The 19,729-nt window shown below is 38.7% G+C and overlaps 1 protein-coding gene across 5 annotated transcripts in view; it reads right to left on the bottom strand.

Moving 5' to 3' along the window:
- Window positions 1-19,729, bottom strand: part of OGDHL (oxoglutarate dehydrogenase-like) — a 52,241-nt gene that overhangs the window by 10,840 nt on the left and 21,672 nt on the right. For all 5 annotated transcript variants that reach the window (XM_017807146.1, XM_017807144.1, XM_017807147.1 and 2 more), the window contains 10 exons: window positions 18,319-18,465; window positions 17,600-17,690; window positions 16,909-17,088; window positions 16,401-16,529; window positions 15,836-16,015; window positions 15,424-15,576; window positions 14,061-14,163; window positions 13,311-13,439; window positions 11,379-11,529; window positions 8,069-8,196 (listed from right to left, as the gene is read on the bottom strand). In XM_017807146.1, coding sequence (XP_017662635.1) covers window positions 8,069-8,196; window positions 11,379-11,529; window positions 13,311-13,439; window positions 14,061-14,163; window positions 15,424-15,576; window positions 15,836-16,015; window positions 16,401-16,529; window positions 16,909-17,088; window positions 17,600-17,690; window positions 18,319-18,465 — 1,391 coding nt within the window. The remainder of the gene's footprint in view (window positions 1-8,068; window positions 8,197-11,378; window positions 11,530-13,310; window positions 13,440-14,060; window positions 14,164-15,423; window positions 15,577-15,835; window positions 16,016-16,400; window positions 16,530-16,908; window positions 17,089-17,599; window positions 17,691-18,318; window positions 18,466-19,729) is intronic.

The raw sequence follows: 19,729 nt of genomic DNA, 5'->3' as shown, positions 1-19,729 counted from the left end.
TCCATACAGAACAGAAGTGCCACACATTCCCAGTACTCAGCCACGTCAGGTTAACACAGCAGGACGAACATACTGCAGCAGGAGCTCAGGTGTCCTGCACAGAGCAAGCTATGCAGCTTCTTGTCTGCTCCAAAAACTTGTCAAGGCCCCAAAATAACTGAAGGCTCTACCTCTTAAAGGCAGAAACAAATTATTGCTCTCCTTGAGAGACTTGCTGCAGTACAATAAAGCCCTGGTTCTATAACAGGACCTGAAGAGATGATTGGCAAAGAGAAAAGAAACCTAAACTTGCACTGCAACATAAACTAGGTAATTGATTCCTAGGAGCTCTGCAAAGGTAAAACATAGAAAACTACGAGGGTGTTTGCATGTGCTACGTGGCCTCTGCTGTGTAATTTTCAAAACAAATGCAGAATTTGGTGTCAAGTCAGAACATGAAAACCTAGCCATGTGCAGAGTACCTGTGTCAGTTTTATAACCATGCTTACAGGTAAGGTTCCATAGTGAACATCTAAACATATCCAATAATATAAAAATAAATATTGGATCTCTGTTCATATTTCCCTTTGACACTTTGATATAGCGGTGCCTGGAGTGCTGAGTGAATACCTGTACTCAGATTCTACACCTATAGTTTGGAATGATTAAAACTGAAAAGGTTAAAGCTCTCAGTAGAAAGCAGTGCTATACAGCACTGCTCTGCATGTAGAGGCTCTGACTGAGGCAAAACTGATTCAATACACATAGAAAATAAGTATTTGATAGATAAGTTTTATGTTGAAGCTCTGCACACAATATAATGATCTGCTTTCAGATACAGAAATGCAACATGGGAAGACTCTCATTGAAGGTTACACCAGCAGAGCAACTAGCTTTGCTGTTGTAAAATTTTATTTAAAAAGATACAGTAGTGTGTGGTAACTCTTTCCTGACTGATTGCAAGACTGTAAAAAACCTCAGAGTGAGCTAACAGACTAATATAGATTTAGTATCTCTTTCAGCTTCTTTAAGACCTGCACAGGTAACTGAAGTTGCAGAGTCCCATCCTGCTACCACTGATGTACACTGAACTCAGCCTCATGTTTTTGCTATGTACATATCACTGTAATCCCCATTTTTGCTGTTTGCCTTACTGTGATACAGTAGCCATTCAAATGCTGTTCTACAGCATGTTCTACAGGCTTGATAGCAAGACCAGGTTAGGCAAAAATCAACACAGTCTCTGGTAATAAAATACCTGTACTGTTCAATTTTTCCCCTGACTCCCAGCCTGCCCCCACCTCCAAACACTCACAAGAGTAGTGTACATTTAATTAAGGCAAAAATGCACCCAAGACTGGCATTTGGGATGCGGAGAGAAATCCCTTCATAGCTGAGAGAACGGTACATCTATCTAGAAACTGTGCATGAATTTGGGTTCCTTCTCTATTTCACTTACAGACATTTTGAGGAATACAGGATGAAAATAGCAATTTGTAAACCTTATGCTGTGGGTAATATTTCCTAGATCCAAAGGTGGCTATGAGCCAAAATACAATCATAAGTCAGGTTCCTAATATGCCTCCTATGAGTAAAACCCAATACCACTTTGTGACCACCAGTATTTCGTAAACTACAGTAAACTGTTGCAAAGCCATGAAAAATCCCAAAGTCATTGGAACCATAATTTCTGACTTGATCAAACCCACTATACAGCTCTGCCAGTCATGAACTTCAAAAAGCTCAGGCTAGCTGGAAGAGACAAGCTTAGCATCTTGACATTCTCCACACACAGGAGGCTACTGCGACAGGGTCACCACCAAGTGATGGCTGACATCTCTCGGATACTCATAATTTGTGATTTATACCCTGGTGACTGGAGGCTGCAGTCCCTCTAGGAGAGCCTCCCTTTGTGGAGTTCAGTGGATAAGAGAGTTACTTTAAAGGGAACTGTAATACCAAAAAGATTATATAAGCAATATTAGAAAAATACCTAAAATACCTTTTAGATGGCCTGTCATTCCAGGCACTAAAACAATTAATATATTATGAGATGGAACAACATGTGGCACATACAGCATATGTGCACATACAGCATACTTTAATGTTAGTGCAAAGTAATTGATTCAGCTAGGGAGTAAGATCACAGGATCAAATCAAACCTGTTCAAACCTTCTTTATCCTGTTTCAGTGTTGTTCAACTTTCACTTTTGTTTTCATTATCAGAGGGACACTCTGAGAGCTAAGCTAAGATTGAGGTCTTTGTGTGCTGGATGCCACAAACATATACAAATAATTTCATCCCTGAAAGTTTTACTGCCAAACTGAGGGAAGAGGGAGTGAAGGAAATTGAGAACTAATAAACATGTGGTTACAGAGAGTTTAAAGTAAATTGTCCAGTTCCATAAGGAAAATCCTCAACAAAATCGAGACTAGTCATGTATCAAGTAAGTCCCTCTGTAACACTAATATCAAGAACACCCCTCCAACACTTGTCATGCAGTTTTGACATAGGTCATCTATGCATGAAACTGAAATTGCTTTAGGTTAACTTGATGAGTACAGCTAAACTGGGACTGCTACAGGATTTCACTCTTCTGCTCCAGGAAGAGGCTCTTCAGCCAATGTCAGTATACAAACTTTCCTGGAACATTACTAGAGGGACAACTGCAGGACAAATTAACTGCAAGACAAATTGACTGCATGAGCAGAAAAGCAACAAGAGCTTCCAGTGAAATTGTTTATTCACAGAGGGAACAGTTTTACAGGTTGTTTTTATAGTGTGGCTTCATAGCCTACTCCTTTGTAATTCCAACCCAGCTTTTTGCTTACAATCTCCATGACAAGAAATTTTGAGTCACTTGGCTTTTGGGCTGCTGATCTCTGAACAGTCCATCCATGTCTTCAGCAGATGTTAATGATCCCACCAAAAGGCAACTAGTAAGTTAGAGGCCAAAAGGACACTGTTAAGTCAGACAGGCCTTTTCTCTGTGAGTCACCATGACAGGTCACTACCACCAAAGATGGCTTTTGTTGACGTGCCTTTAGCCTGGCTGCCTGAATGGCTTTTCCTTCAGAACATATTTTTGATATCTGGCCTCCTCATTTGTGTAATTCTATTGTCCTTAAAACAATGAAAACAGTGGAAAAATTTACACAACTCCTTCCATGCATGTTGTTCCCAAAGGTATCTGAAAAATAGATTTCCCTAGATAGGCTTGAATCCCATTCTAATTTTACACAAGCTTTAAGAGACCATTTCTACTGATTGGGTGACATGGTTGAGAAAATATGCAATATGTTCAAGACTTATTTGTGCATATGCTGCTCTCTGTAAGGGTGGGGTAATCTAGCTTTTAGAGAAGAACAAACTGAGGTCTTGATCACTCAGAGGTATCAGTAATCACACAGTGCTTTTCAAAGAGTTTGCAGCTCAGTGCACACTTAAAATTTGGTCACAGCACACACGTGATTTTACTCCATATACCAAAGACCACTGCCAAAATTCACATGCAAAAAAAGAATATAGTTTCTCACGTCTTATCTTATTGCAAACTTTGTGCTAGTCTCCACAAGGTGAAAATGTTCTAGGTGAAGCTGCATCCAAAAGTGTGATCTTAACACAGATACCATTTGCAAGCTTTCTGACAGCCATAAAAATATCTGGGAAAATATATCCAAATGCAACCTATGCATTCTGATTAATATTTTGAAATTAATGTTGCCAATTTCATGGCACATGTGTCTGTGGTAAACACATTCTTTATATACCAGAACTCAGTTTTCCACCAGGGAAATGACAACGAGAGTTCCTAATATTAAAACTATAGCAATTGTAGCAGAATAGTTTTAACTCTTGAGAGACTAGGGAGTCTGTCAAGAATTACTGCTCCTACCTGCATGTGGAGAAAATCGCTTAAAGAGCAAGATCTGAACTGCTAAACTAAGAAAAATTGCTGGTGGAAAGACATCTAGACAGATACAAGGTGAACAACCCAGGAGTAGTGAAGTGCTTCTCCTGAAAGAGAATCTCTGGGGCACCAAAGTCAAGGTCAGGGAAGGTGACCTGAGCTAGAAAGTCTCCACCACTCTAGGGGTGGGACATGAACTGCAGGGGAGGAGGTTCCTACCCAGGCCTCTCATGAGGGCTCAATCTCAGACCAGAATAAAGAATTTTACGAAAACTGCAGCAGAGACCTTGCAAACTTTATTGTCTGTATCTGCAGAAACAAGAACTGAATATTTCTTCAGAATGCTGTGCGAATCTTGTGAGTTTAAGGGATTAACTCTTACACAGCTAGAAAAACAGGGAACGAGTTTAAGCTGTGAGGAAATCCAGTGTCAAGGCAACCAGGCAGCAAGACACAGCTTTCAAAGAATGACAGATAAGGAATATGTACACCTAAAGAGGGTTGGAGAGCAACCAGCCAACTCCAAACACCAGACAGCCACTCAGGGCTCAGAGCACACCAGAGCATGGGGAACCAGAACCCAGCACAGCACTTTGGTAAACTTCTAAACTGAGGAGGGAGGGGGAAGAAAGATACACAGCACTTGACTAAGGCTGCAAAACTAATGTTTTAATTGCTGGAGTTCATTAAGGTCCCTAGATGACAGACCTAGCAGAAATGCTTGTTTCTATTAGTCCAGTTCCTGCTGTGCTCCCTCGCTGTTCTTTCATCACTCTGGCACAGAAAGAAGTGTTGTCAAGCAAAGTGGCAGCTTACACAGCACACTGTGCTGTGTTTTTCCCCACAGCACTTTTCATGATTGTCATAAGAACTGTAGGTTTTCAATTAATGTAAGTAAGGCTATAGCTATAGCTTAATTCAATATGATTCCAAAGTGACTTAGGGCATGAATGTTAGCTAATGGTTAAAAGGGCTTATCAGAGCAGGGATTTAATGTCAGAATGAGGAGAGTTACACAGACAGATTTGTGCTATGTTAGCAGAAATTCTAAGCACAGGGACTACAGACTACATGCATCCTTTCACAAATCCAAACACAGCCCAGGAGAAAGTGAAGGTAATACCCATCTGGTGGCTGACTCTATTAAACAGAAAGACTGATACCATCTTAGAACTCCATGCAGACACCATTAATTACTGCAGTCTGTCCTACTTCCTAGCACAGTTTCTGACAGGTAATTGTATTTGCTACCCCTAACCTTAAAAACACACTGTTCTGACTGAGTAGTAATGCTACGTATTTCATCCTAGGTGAGTATTGCAAAAAAAACTTTACACCAATACCTGTCCTCTTCCTTTCACCTTTTGCTTTAAACTTGACTTTTCCCCTTGAAAAAGTATCATGTTTCAAGAATTTCCTGAGCTACGCACTAGTTCCAAGTCTATCTTGCCTGATGTTCCCTGGAAGTTCCCAGTACAGGATGCTACAGCCCAAGATCTCTCAGAGGCTGAATCTGAATGAAAGAATCACATCTCCTGGATAGAGAATCAACAGTACACAAGTCATTCTGAGAGCTGTAAAGAAAGACAGGAAATCCTTTCAAGTATTTAAAAACTGCTGAAGAGGTAGCATAGAGTGTCTCTAAGTTACTTTTGGTTTTCTCCTCTATCTTAATCAGCAAATATACTCAGACACACTTCGTTTGCTTAAATGACTTCACATGGCCATCATTTATACTTCCAGACATTCAGTTTCAGTAAAAGGGAAAATTTATAGCCAACTGAGTGGATGTGCAGCTAAATTATAATAATGTGGATATATCTAAATATAGTAGACACAGGATTTCAAACAAGATTATCAGAGGTTGTTAAATACTCTGAGGTAATGACCCAGGTACACACACTCCACAGCTTCCTGTACACAAACCATAAACAGCTGTCTGAACCACGAGTTAATAAGACTGCCTTTGTTTTATTTCTAAGTGAAATCAGTCTTGTCAGAGTATCATTTAAACGGAGCATTGACACCCCAGGTGTTCCTACACAGCTCAACAATAACTTGGTGCAAAGCTCACAGCTCTGAACAGATACCAGCTCTTGGCTTATGTACCTGCCAAGGAAATAATCTGTAATTTTATCATGTTTAATCCATGTTTACTTAGCTCTCCCTCACAGAAAGTAAAGGAATTCTCCAAATGCTTCTGAGGTACTGCATGTTAACGCACTCATAAAATAATTTCCTAACACATTTTCACCTTTCTATTCTCTCACAACTCTCCCAACCCCCACCAAATACTTCAATACACTAATCCCAAACTGTTCCTTTGAACTGAATTATATAGCAGAAACAGCATTAGAGAAAATAAAGTGTTGGGGGGTTTGGTTCTCCTGAAGAAACAACTCCATGAACTGCAAACATGCACTTATTCTTCCATGTACTAAAGAGGAGACCCAGTGATGCTACAGCCAAACAGGTATCAATTCTAATAGCTCCTCTTTGACTGAGAGGCTTAACTAGAAGAGACAGGTTCACACACTGCTGCTTATCCCAACACTGTCTCTCTATGCAGACAATACACAAGAATAAACCTGTTGAAAAAGGTCAGTATGTAAAACCTAGCAAGGGAGAGGAAAGTTCATTATAAAACCACTTCAACATAGAAAAATAGCATTTTTGGTTTTAAAAACCCATCCCAACAAACACACAAAAAAAGCCACATCACTAATCAACTATTCCTATGAATTTCATCTCCTTTAATGCATCTCAGACAAAAGGGATTTAAAGTTCTTGACAGTTAAAAATATCAATATTATTAGTTTTGAAGAGCCTGTCATCCCATCTGCTGAAGCAGACCTGCACAGAAATGGTACTCTTGTTTTCAATGTGTGAACGAATCCCTCTTTTACCCTACTGCTTGTATTCAATGAAAGTTACTAAATCAACTTTCACCTATTTTTTGCTGGGCAAGGTGGAAGGGGCAATAGTGAGCAGGATGAGATCAAGAAAGAGAGAGAGCCCACTTGGTTAGTTTTTTAAAGAACAGAATTGTGGCAATAAGAATTGCCCTTCAATATCAACATATCAACACCAGGCTTCCTACTGAGGCGTAATTTTTGGAACAAAATCAGATTTCAACAGAAATATCCAGACATTTGTCACTTCCGTTTGGATGTAAAAAAAACCCAAACGCAGAAACCTCTGACTCACTCATAAAATTCACAGCAACACGGTAACAGGCTCAAATTAAGAAACCCCAGAATACACTGTGAGAAACAACAGGAAATTGGAAACAATCATTCTCTGAAATTAAATTCTTGCTTTTTATCTACGCCAATTATTTTCCTCACATTTATANTCGCTTGCACTTTCCTATTGAGAGTTTACATTTACATGTTAGGGATACAAAAATGTGATTCTATTCACAAGAATTCTACCACAGAACCAACAAAAATACCTAAAAAAAAAATCTCAGTTCTTCAGACCATGCTCCAATTATACAGTTTTATACCACTTTAATTTTTAAATTATTAGCAATAGGTAATATGTAGCATTGAAAAAATTACTAAGTAATCAAATATTTCCAGAACTTTGAAGCAAGCAGCTATCTATTACCATCCTTATCTACTAAAATGTTCCATCTTTTTCCTTCACGCAATATTTCATTATTTATCCACAGAATCAGTAACACTTTGATAAATTATTAGATGTATTTGTTTTGTGCTCCACATTCCTCTTGCCACCCTCATCATGTCAGAGTGAGGTTATCCATTCTGTGTGGCTGAAGGTAAAATAATTCACTATGATTAATGCTATCACTAACAAGAATTTGCTTTCTTGAAATAGCACATTCAGAATAGCAGTTCAGATAAGGCCAGGATGGATTTTTATATCTGTGTTACAAACTGTCAGTTCCTCCCCTTTTGAGAAAGTATCAGGTGCACATTCCAGCATTGCCAAGATCAACCACAACAGATGGATGCTTTCAAGTGAATCCCAAAATTGTAAAATGTGAGGATGCTTGTTTAAGAGATGCCAGACCCTGGGAGGAAGAGCTTTGATACCTATTTCATATATAACCATTTTACAGCTTTTTTTCCCCACATTCTTTCCCTTGCTGAAAGCTCTGCTTCTTGTGCAGCAGAGCTATTAAAACACAAGCACATCTGTCAGAGACATACCTAAGACCCCATATTCGGACAGGGAGCTGTTGCACACGGTGTAGGGGGCCTGCTGCTCCCACAGGTGATTCATGGGGACACACGTTCTCTTGTCAACTTCTTGGTCGTGAAGCACGTGATGGCGATGGCTGCAAAGAGTTGTTCGAAGAAATTTATTAACCAAGGATAACTCTGGGCTTCAACAGAGCTGTTTTCAAAGCTAAAGCATCAAAGGTATGTGCAAGCCACACAGTTGTCTTTGCTAAACACAACACCCTGGTTTGGTCAAAACCATGTGAAATACAATCACATCTAAATACAAGTGCTGCACTGTAGGAACTTTCACTGACTATCCAGGCTTGTTCTCCAGAACTCGCAGAAACTGAAAATACCTCATCACTAGCAGAACCTGGGAGGAAAGGGAAAAGGATGGGGAGGTTGTTGCTATAAAATAGAATGATTAAAGTAAAAAAATGCAGAGGAGCAAAATTGTTATTTAAAAAATTTCACTCTTCCTCCCTAACAGAGAATCTAATCATTCTTTTCCTTAAAACAACTGTTGTTTGTCTTTTATGCAAAAAAAAAATAATCTAATCTAATCTCAGCACCAAGACTCAAAGAAGTTGTATCCTCTTTCCTGGTATTTCCACTCACATGCACCATTTACAGTTCTCTAGAAGACCATTAATCAGCATTAGAATGGGGCACCGAGGAATACTACCAAAACAGAGATGACTGAAGTAATTACTGTAATCCATTAACTCTCTGAGCAGACTAACTGAGTGAATCACAACAATATGTCCAGCTTTACAACTGCTAACATAAGGACAGCTATTGTACTGGTAACAATACTGTGCACTGTATAGCTGCCAACACTGAACTAAAGTCTGGATCTTCTTGTACTTCCCTTTGCTATAATGAACAGTAGCAAAAGAGCTCTGAAATTTATTTAGAGGTCAACAACGTAAGGCCAGAACCTTGAAAAACAGCACAGGGAGGGAAGTAGATAGACAAGGGAAAATTCAGACACCAGGCAGCTGTTTGCTAGAAACCATTTTTGCCACTGACGTTTTGGTTTTGCCATTCAGCCAAAGATAGAAGGCCTAGATAGATGATAAGCTCCGTGAGCACAAAGTCTCACGTTTACCTAGCAAGAGGTGATTAAGATGAGCATAGATGGACAGCCAGAAACATCCAGACATACAAGTCAGATGTGTGAAATTGTCAGGTTTACTGACATCAAAGCAGTACAGACTCAAGTCTCTCTCCCCCCCTTTCCTTCCCTTCTCCAAGAGTGTGCCTCCAAGATGAGAAGGGGCCAGGTGCTTCTATCTGCAGCTTTACCTACCTTCTATCTATTGATAGTGTTGAGGACTGAAACAGGAAGAAAACAAGCCCTCACACAGAATATTGACAGAAAGGACTATCTTCTAGACAGCACTTCCCAAGTTCCAAAACAGTGAAAGCACCCCATCATGTTGTTTTCACTATGGCAACACAGTATCTTCAGTTCTTCCCAAATTCTAGCCTATACTCCCTCTTCAATTAGTCTCAGAGATTTGAGACATTACGTACTTCAAGGACTTTTGGGAGTGAAGAAGGGAGTTATCACAAAGAGAACATAAAATGACATATGCTTTCTACATGTTTGCAACGTGGTTTTTTCCAATAAAAATGCACGAGTATTTGCAAATGTCTTCAGTTGTCAGGGAAGTTGCTCACTCTTATTATAAATTACAAAGAAACTCAATTACAGTTAAAAAAGAGCAGCTTTATGTCTTAGATGTGTCTGTACCACAAGTTAACTTTTCTACCTATTCCTCTGGTGAAATGAGCTTGAATACAGTAGATTGAGCTAAGTCTTACATATTTCTATAGTGTTCTCTTCTGTTTAACAGAGTAGTTAAATACTACCTGACTTCCTCAGGTCCAAGGCATTTTTTTCATCTCACTCTTTATTGTCCAGCTGCCTATCACATTCGTAACAAAAATTCAAAATCTCACCATGGACCGGTATTTTGTAGATCCCACTACCCATCAGGCAAACTCAAAACCCAGCAGTAAAGCAGAACCAGGTTCTATAAATCAAACATCTGCATATCAGCTTCAGTCCTGAACTTCACAAGAATTCACTGGAATGCCTTTTTACTCGTTTTCTAAAAGACTGAATAATAAAATCCAGATAGCACAGGAATCCTTAGCTAGCCTTCACCAGTTTAAATAGCTTTCTATCTGAACACTTTTTTTTAAATTTTTTTCCCTATATTGCTGTGAACATAACTTTTCTATCTTAAACATCAAGAAAATCTGGAAAATAGTTCTGAAAAATCCTCTTCCTCTAGTGTGAGAACTGGGAATACAGAGAATCAGAATTTGCAAGATAAGTCTATAGGTGTGTTAGACACGACTAAGCTCCCACCTGAAATAGGTAGGCAAGTTGCTGATCAATGAACATGGATGTTCCTGTCCCAGGAGATGCTCACTTTACAAGACCATGGTACTGAAATCAAGGAGGATGAGGGGAGAAATCTCCCGATTTTCAGTTTTGTTTTCAAATCTTGTCCAAAGGATTTTGTGAAACTGCCATGAGAATGGAAGCAAAAGAAAGCCCAAAAGACTGGATACCAAATGAAGCTCGGCACAGAAAGAGAAGACAGGTACCCAGATTTATTTCTCTTTTCTGCAAGCATGCTCAATGAAGCACAGTACAGCTGCTAGTTCATTCACCCCAGGAACTGGCATAACATCAAAGGCTTCAATTAAATACATCATTAACATTTTACTCCACAGAGAATCAGGTAAGGCAGCAAACTGTTTATGTATTACCAAGTGATCAGATTCTGCCTTCATTCATGCTCCGTAGTCATTAAAAGTCTCAGTACAAAGGATCTTATTTGACTTTAAAAAGCCTTGCCAACTGGCAACATGTTTGTTCACAGGATATGCAAGTTCCAAGCAGCCACCACTGGAATGGTATTTAAAAGACTCAATCTCCTGCAGCAAGTCCCCTTACCTTATTTCTTAGCAATTAGATGGAATGCAGCTGAATTTTTTGTTAAAAAGCGGGGGCAAAAACATAATTTCTGCTTTTCAGCAAGAAAAGGAAGAAAGTATTTAAAAATATTTGTTCTGCCTTAAATACTCTTCTTTAAAATGCTGTTTACAGAGACACAGAAGATTTGATTATTCTTGACTGCTAGAACCTATAACATTCAGACTGATGCTGAATAGCCCCAACTTCCCCCTCCCTGCAGAAGACCATACTGCTTAAAAAATGCCAAGTTGTTTCTGTAAGTATGGGACCACATTCAACAGCTACCTCAGTACTCACCTGAAAGTACCTCTCTCCACATCCTGCCCACTTAGTCGGACATGGATCCCTTCCTTCAGAACAGAGCCAAAAGCCATGTACTCTGCTAAGGCCCAGTCAACAACCCTGTTCTTGGTCATTTCCAAGCGGGCTTTCAAAATCCGAGAGAGTCCTACAGTGGAATAAAGATCAGAAATGAATGGACCTACTTCAGAGAAATTTTATATTCATATTACATTCACCATTCTCCTTCTTCACTGGCTAACAGTGAGTTAAACAGAGATCCTAAATAAGGTCTACAAATTGTTTTTCTGGAACTGAACTGCTAGCAAAGTAAAAAAACTTTTTTCCCTGGCAACGGGTTGCATGAAGTTCATACCTTGTTTTTGAAGAAGAAAGTAAGATTGGCTGTGTCAGAAACTACTGAGGACAATTAAAAGACCCATGGTGAAATATTTCTTTAAGATTTATTTCCACATCTCTAACACCAAGTACTTTTTGTAAGAGACTGAAAATATTAGCAATTTGGTTTGTGATTTTTTTCTTCATTCCTTTTCTCAATTTTTCTTGGCATTTGTCTTATTGGTCTTTTGGAGATGTTATAAAGTGAAACAGGCTGGATTGATCAATACTATGAATATCATATAAATAGAAAAGTGTAGCAGCTTCCAACAGAGTTTCAGTTGGTAAACAATACTTGGTTTTTTAGTGAAGATTTTATAAGACCAACTTACCTTTTTAATTAGAATGTCTAATACTAAATTTTATTGGGTAACTATAATTTTTAATTCATCAGTGTCACAACAAAGTGCACAAATGTGTAGAAGAGCTTTAAAGTTTATCCATTAAACTGTACCTGCTCAACAAGCCTGCAACTGATAACTGGGAATGCCCTATCATCATTACTTGTGTTTAATTGCCCCAAAGGAACACAAACACATAGAACACCTATGGCAGACACACTTTTCTCTAGAGTCATCCATCAAGGAGTAGAAAGATTAGCTAGAGATTTTGTACAGAAAAAAGCTCTTCCTCCTGATTCTAAGTGCATATCCTACAAGCCAACAAAAGAAAAAAAGAAATCCCTAAAAGTGCCTCCGTGTTTCCCCATGGAATGAACATGTTATTACTCCCAGTAGTTGCTAGATTTCAACCCGACCAGGAAGTAAAATTATCTCAGAACTCAGAAGTAAAAGTATCTATTTACTTTTTTTTTTAATTATCTTTTATTCAGAAGTAAAAGTATCTCAGACAGTGTTGGGATTCCACAGTGAAAGAGGCACAGTTAGCTTCTTACTGTAACAGATGCCAAAGTCAGAACTGAATCTCTTCAGAACAAAAGCTAAGACTTTTTGAAAAAAATGCTGTATATATGCTAACATCAATGCTAAAGGGTAAGTTGAAAGAAAAACTGTCAGAATTTGCCTACACAGTGTCCATTCAGCTGTACTAAAATTCAGCTCATAGTAGATCAGCAATGTTGCCAGGTCTAAGAAAGTCCCAACTGTATTTCTGAGCAGAAAGTCATCTAACTACAAGACGTGTCTTAAGGGGACCTCAAATTACCTCAGGTTTTAGCATAAGAAAACCCCACTTTAATAATGCCTCCTGAGATGGGTGTCTTACTTCCCAGTTAGTCCCACAAATATGCTGCATTTTCCACAAGGACTTGAAGAATGAAAGAAGGTATTTACTTAACGTTACAAAAAACTTTTACCGCCCTCAGAGGAAATTCTAATTTAATGAGGTATGGAACAGAAGTGATGTGATACTGAAAGAACATTATGCTCAGAACAAGCAGCAGGACCTTCACTGTCACATTTTTCTTATCCATAGAGTAGAAGAGTCAAAATAAAAAAGTCACAGGTATTTTCCTCTTCGGGAAAAGGCCCAGCAACAATTTCTATGCAGAAATACAGAAAAAGAGCAAGAGATACAAAGAGCCCAGCTGACCTGAGTGTATTTTGAAGTCTTTGACTGGCACTGAACTAGCTACATTGCCAATGTGAGTCAGCAGGTCTTCCGAAATGCCAGTGGGAGGACAAGACATGCTCTTGGGTTCTCCATCCACATTAAAGAATCCTGGAAGTAAAAATTTTGGTGAATGCTCAAGGACTGTTTCAGAGATATCTATATTATCTATAATTTATTTAAAAATTCACAACTCTTAAATGACATTCTAAGCAGCAGGCTAAACCTAGTTCTTCACCTTCCACTGGGAAATACAATAATTTTGGTTGTCTGCATGATAACATAACTTCATCTTACAGGCACACAATGATCTGCTTTGTTTCTGCTTTCACTCCCTGTGAAGTCCAACTATGTGGGCAGAGGCAGCCAATAAAAGGCATATGACACCTCAATCCCTCATATAAAAATAATAAAGCAAAAAGAGCATGAGATACACTCCTTCTTCTTGACAGCAGAGACAATTAACAGTACAGGAAAGCCACTTCTCTGCTGAACTGGGAAGACATCTTTTTCAAAGTCACACCTTACTTCACATGTTCTTTTAAGCAAAATATTTATTTCAAGTTGATCTGGAAGAATGCTATATTTACCCTTAGCAGGGGCTAATCAAAGGTCACGTAATTCCATTTTAAAGCAACATTATCTGATAAAATCTATTTAAATCCTGGATTATGGACTCAAACTAAAAGTGCACTCGGATAACACTAGGATAAGTGAAAGGACACTTCTTACCAGGCCAAGGTGAATCAAGCCAGTGCTTGATATGTAGGATCTTATTATCCTTGGATCTAGTATATGCTTCTTCACATATTCTATCATACTTCGCAATTTCTTCCTGTAGAACAAAAATCTTTTTTAAAATTGATAAACACAACACCCTTGTATCATAGAGGTGACACCTATCATTCAGTAGGATAACACATTCTCTAAATCAATTATTTAGTTCACAGGACAGGTGTTACAGAGGACTGTACCAAGAGCTGAAGTTGCAAGCATTACTCTAGAATGAGACAGAACTGAAGTACCAAATATAATTTACAGTCATACTTCTAAGATCAGAACCATTCAGCAATCTTACTCCTGGCTACAGAAGCCACTAAATACTGGAAAAGAACTTATTAGAAAACCAGTCTTTCTGGGAGAGTCTAGTTAAGAATCTGCTGGACACCCCTGTCAAGGCAACAGATACAGTGCCATGTTCTGTAGAGGCAGAATGCCTCTGCAATATCTATGTTTCAGTTCAAAACCACGCTCAAGTTATTGAGTCAGCTAATCTTTAAAGGCATTAACAACAATGCTGAGCTCAGTCTGTACAGCAAAACATCCAGGATTCATCCAGGATCCTGGATCCAGTCACCAAAGTCCATGTCACTACTGGCACACTCTTACAATGATTCAGGAAAGTTACTTCTGCATGAGCTGTGATCACTCCTGCAGATAACTGAATCCACCTACAAAAACTTTTTTCTTGATCTGCAATATCATGTCACTGCATAGTTAGCCACACCTTCTCAGAAGGTCCTTTGTTGCAGTTGTACTTTACACACTCATTTTCAAAAAGGTTAAGGTAAAGACCTAACCAGTCTAATGCAGGAACCAATCTCTACACTTCATCCTTCTGGAATAGTTCAAATGATCTCTGAATTTAGTTGAATTCTTGCAAGAAAATAAAAAGGCTAAATTGATTCTATTGCATCATTGCTGAACAAACGCCTGCCAGGGTTATAAATATGAAGCTACAATTATACCTGTGGGTGTCTTGCTGCTGAATCAAGAGTCTAGAAATGAAGAACAGCTGACAAATGCCTCTATTTTCCAATATTCTTATCTGAGCACCTTTTACAAATCTCAAAACTGAAGCAAATTTTTCCTATGCAATATGTACTAATTACTTCACAGTACTTTCAGTCCTTTTGTTACAACAATACTATCTATTTTACATGAAAATCCAAACCAGATTGAAACACAAATTGTCAAAGGGTGAAGACTTCTCACAGTAATGAAAGGAAGGTTTTCAAGCAGACAGCATACAGTGACAGTTGTGTCTTTCTACTGTACAGCTCCTTAGGTTCCCTTCAACTCTGTTGATGTGTACCTCAAACTCCTGCAGGGTCACAGTCCCATCTGCAATCAGTTTGTCAGCATATTTCTTCAGCACTGGCACCTGCTTGTGGATCTGTTTGTACATTAGAGGCTGGGTGAACATGGGTTCATCCATTTCATTGTGCCCTCTCCTACGGTAACAAACCTACAAAGGGAAAGATTGTTACTCTTGGTAAGGCGAAATGTAAAATGAAATCTTTCCATTTCATAGTTTTACAGATATTTTTAAGAGGTTTATGGTATAAAAAACACTTGTGGCTTCCTGTGGGCCTGTTAGTTGTTTGCCTTTTTAAAATGAGGATGCTAAAGGCCTTTAAAATCAAATGTTTCTTTTCTAAGCCACAGAAAAATAAGAGAGTAATACATAATGCACAGAATGAAAAGTTAAGAAAACCAAGACTTACCAAGTCAACCACCACATCTTTATTGAATGTGTTTCGCCATTCTGCAGCCACATTGCACACATACATCACTGCTTCAGGGTCATCAGCATTCACATGAAAAATGGGAGCATTGACCACACGAGCAACATCAGTAGGATATGGAGATGAACGGGCCATACGGGGGTCTGTGGTGAAGCCAATCTAAAAATGACAAAAACTTCTATTAAAATAATTTGGACACCTCCTTCTACTCCGGTTTGAATGCTTGAGGTTTGCATTTAATAGTAATTTACACAGCAGTAGCACCAGCTTTTCAGTTTGGCTAGCTAGCTTCTTTTTGATCCCTTAAAAACAAACCAAAGCAAACCTAACCCAGTTAAGTATTACAAATTGTATTAAATAAACATAGGTGATAAAATACTATCCACTCAGAGTCACTAGATACTATGATCATTTTCAGAAACACCCTAACCATTTTAATAAGCAGAGGGGACAATGCACTCAGCTAATAGCAATCAAGAAGAAAAAGAAACAGGAGAGCAGCGATTCAGCAGAAAAGTTGATTGGAAAATGCTCCACTTGTTACCTGGTTGTTGACCACAACGTGAATGGTGCCATTTGTGGTGTAGGATGGGAGGTCACTAAGATGAAACGTCTCATAAACCACTCCTTGTCCTGCAAAGGCAGCATCCCCATGTAATAGTATGGACATAACCTGAGAGGGAGAATCAGACACTTACATCCACACCTATATGAGAAACCAAAACTACAATTTAAGCTTCTCAGCAGGATTTCTTTCTCTATATTTCTGTAGTGCTTATAAAATAGAACAGTATTTTTATAATACACTATAAATTTCTCTGAATTCTGCTGCCTTTGTTCAGTTTGCAAACAAAAGAAAGCTTTAAGCCTACTTTCTCAAGTTACCTTTGAGGTACTGTGTCAGAAACCTTATCTAGTTCAACAGGTGATATATCCCTTTTGTGGAGAAGAAAAAAAGGAAGATTCTGCACTATGAAACTACTGGTAAACTATTTTCATTAAAAATACTATGAAAAACTACCATTAAATTTACTACAGTAAACAATTTTTACCTTTTTCCCTGCTGTATCCCCTCGATAAAACTGCTCAGCTTTTGTTTTCCCCTGCACAACAGGATCAACTGCTTCCAAGTGAGAAGGGTTAGCCATCAGGGATAGAGTGATTTTCTTGTTTGTTGTTCGGTTGATCCTCTCATGGTACATTCCCAGATGATATTTTACATCTCCAGATCCCTAACATGCAAGATGCAATCATGATTCAGGAATGTCATTCATACCTGCTGCATCTGATCTACTACTCCTAAAATTTGTGCCTCAGCCTGAACAATGCATCTAGTTAATTGCACATCAGTATGCACTATGGGTTTGACAACATAATTTCAAATTGGAACACTGCTCCTATTCTATTACCTTACCGTTGCCATGCAATGTTGGGTAAATACTTACAGAATATTGATACTCATTACATTTATATAAAACAAAGAAAGACGCTTAGAGATTATGAACTCAGTCAAACTCTTACTCATCTACAGTCATTCCTGAGATATTTTCTGCATGTTAGAGGTACAACATAATCTTTACATTCATTAAGAAATTTCACCAAATCATGTTCCTCCGACTAGAAAAGAAGGCAATGCATTTCAGCAGCTGATAATGCTACTTTCATAATAACCATGACCAAACCAACTAAAAACTACTTTGAATGTTGACCTCTCTATACAGATCTCTTGAAAAAGCATCTCACCTCATCAGCTGCTTCAAGTTTGGGATCAAACTGACAGAAGATCTGCTCCAGCTCTTTTCGGATTACATTAGCCAATACATTCAGCCGACCTCTAAGAAAATTCCAGACACAGTTATGTCTCAAAAATGGCAGTAACAGAGTCAACAGCATAAAACTTACAAAATCTGCAAACCACCCTATCAGAAATTTGCAAAAGTTCACTTCAAACTTTTGAACCTGAAACCCTTGATTCAACTCTTCTTCCTATTGCAAAGTCCCTCCGATGGGTTCCCTCAGATGTTCTATAATAGCTTGCTATCCAAGTGAATTTTGTAGTTATCTAGCAGTCTTTATATTAATTATCTTAAATAATTAATTATCTTAATTATTAATTAAGTCTTTATATTAATTTATATTAATAATTAGTTAAGGCAGACTGCAAAAGTGAGTTCAATACTATTCACTGAGTTTTCCCACTTCCAGATGCTAGGTGACACCGTGGCTGCTGCCACTTTTGTTTGCAGCTTCAAACTACACTGAGGAGAGTTTCTCTACCATTTACCTGTGAGGCCTGTAGCCTCTCACTGACAGGCACTTGTTACAGTTCTGTGTTCCCATTACTTGCTGAGATTGACTCTTGCTACCTCAGCTTTTTTAATATCAACTTTGTTAATAAAATTCTAGAACCTAAAACTTAAACACAGTGAGCCCATTTGTTAGGGTGTTTCCACTGACATTACCTATGAGGCATCCCCATTATAACATATTCAATTCCCATTTCACTGGATTTGTCAATGATGGTCTTAAGAGCAGGAATCATTACTTCACATCCTTCCAAACCAAATCTCTTTTCAGAAGACCACTTGCGAGCAAGGAAGTCTTCAAATCTTTGCCAAAAAGAAACACAAAAAAAAGAGAGTGTTTGTGTTAAGATAATGTAGCAAATACTGTCAAACATCTTTTAGCAAATAAAATTACACTGCTTTAAAACATCTGTGAATACAAGTTTTTAGGCCTCTGGTATTAAGTCACACATAGGGAGGAAAACACAGGAAAAATTAAGTCTTCTTTCTCCTCCATCTGAGAAGTATTTACTAGGACTTTGAAACAATGAAGAGTCTCCATCTCAGACCAAATTCACTTCCCAAGTTAAACTCTGTTCCCATGTACAAAAATACTGACCACTGGGAAGGCAGAGTGACAGCAAAGAAGTCTCTCCTACGGATTGAAGAAAACATAGCAGAGAACCTGTATTAAATACTTGTAAAAAACCAGAGTAGAAAGCATGCCAATTCCATAGGTCCCATTCAATGGCAGGGCTCCTCAGACTGTGTGATGTAACAGTTGGGAGCTTGCCAAGAGCCAGGACAGTGGTATCTCTGCCTCAGCTGCAGCAGTGGAATGATGTCAATCCCTGAGAGCTCTGTGTTCTTTCACTCTTTAATGCATTTGGGCCCAAGGCAATGTGAGTGGTTAAAAAGTACCTTTCAACAAATGTTGAAAGGATTATATGTTGTAAAGCTTGGAGATACAAAAGGCAAAGAAAATACATCTTCATCAAAGTAACTGTATTGGTTACATCATCTGTGCAATGCCTCGACTCATAACACTGCCATAATCCATTAATACTCAACTTATTCCTCACTTAGAATGCTGACATTTACCTCTTTAGACTGAAATCCTGGAGGCAGTGAAATGAGTTGTTGCCAAAAGACTCTCCTTAGCTCACCCATTAATACCCTTACAATTCAGCCATCCAAGCAACAAGTCAGATCCTCAGCTAAGGTATTCTGCCAGAATCCCTCAGGAAAGTCTGTGGGACTATGCCAGTAAACTGGAAGTGGGGTCCCATGGGAACAGCAAGTCCTACAGGGTGAATCAAAGCAGTGTACATGCTGTTTTCCTCCTCTTTGCAGCTCCAAGTTAGGCCGGTATTGGACAAGCAGCAAGTTCATTATTTGAGGCAAATTGCCACTAAGTGTGCAGAACTACAGTATTTCACAGTCACATCTTGCAAGTCCCCCACATGCCACTACGAGTGCACAAAGGCTGGCAGCCCATCCACTGTCACTCCACACATTCTGTACCCAGTGAGGAACACATCTCATAAAAGGGATAATCTGGAAATGTTTGACCCTGCCCAGATCAGAC

This window comes from Lepidothrix coronata, unplaced genomic scaffold (assembly GCF_001604755.1).
Source record: "Lepidothrix coronata isolate B3197 unplaced genomic scaffold, Lepidothrix_coronata-1.0 Scaffold17, whole genome shotgun sequence".
Lineage (NCBI taxonomy): Eukaryota > Metazoa > Chordata > Aves > Passeriformes > Pipridae > Lepidothrix > Lepidothrix coronata.
The sequence above is the reverse complement of the archived record's forward strand: the minus strand, read 5'-3'. Positions and strand labels throughout refer to the sequence as shown.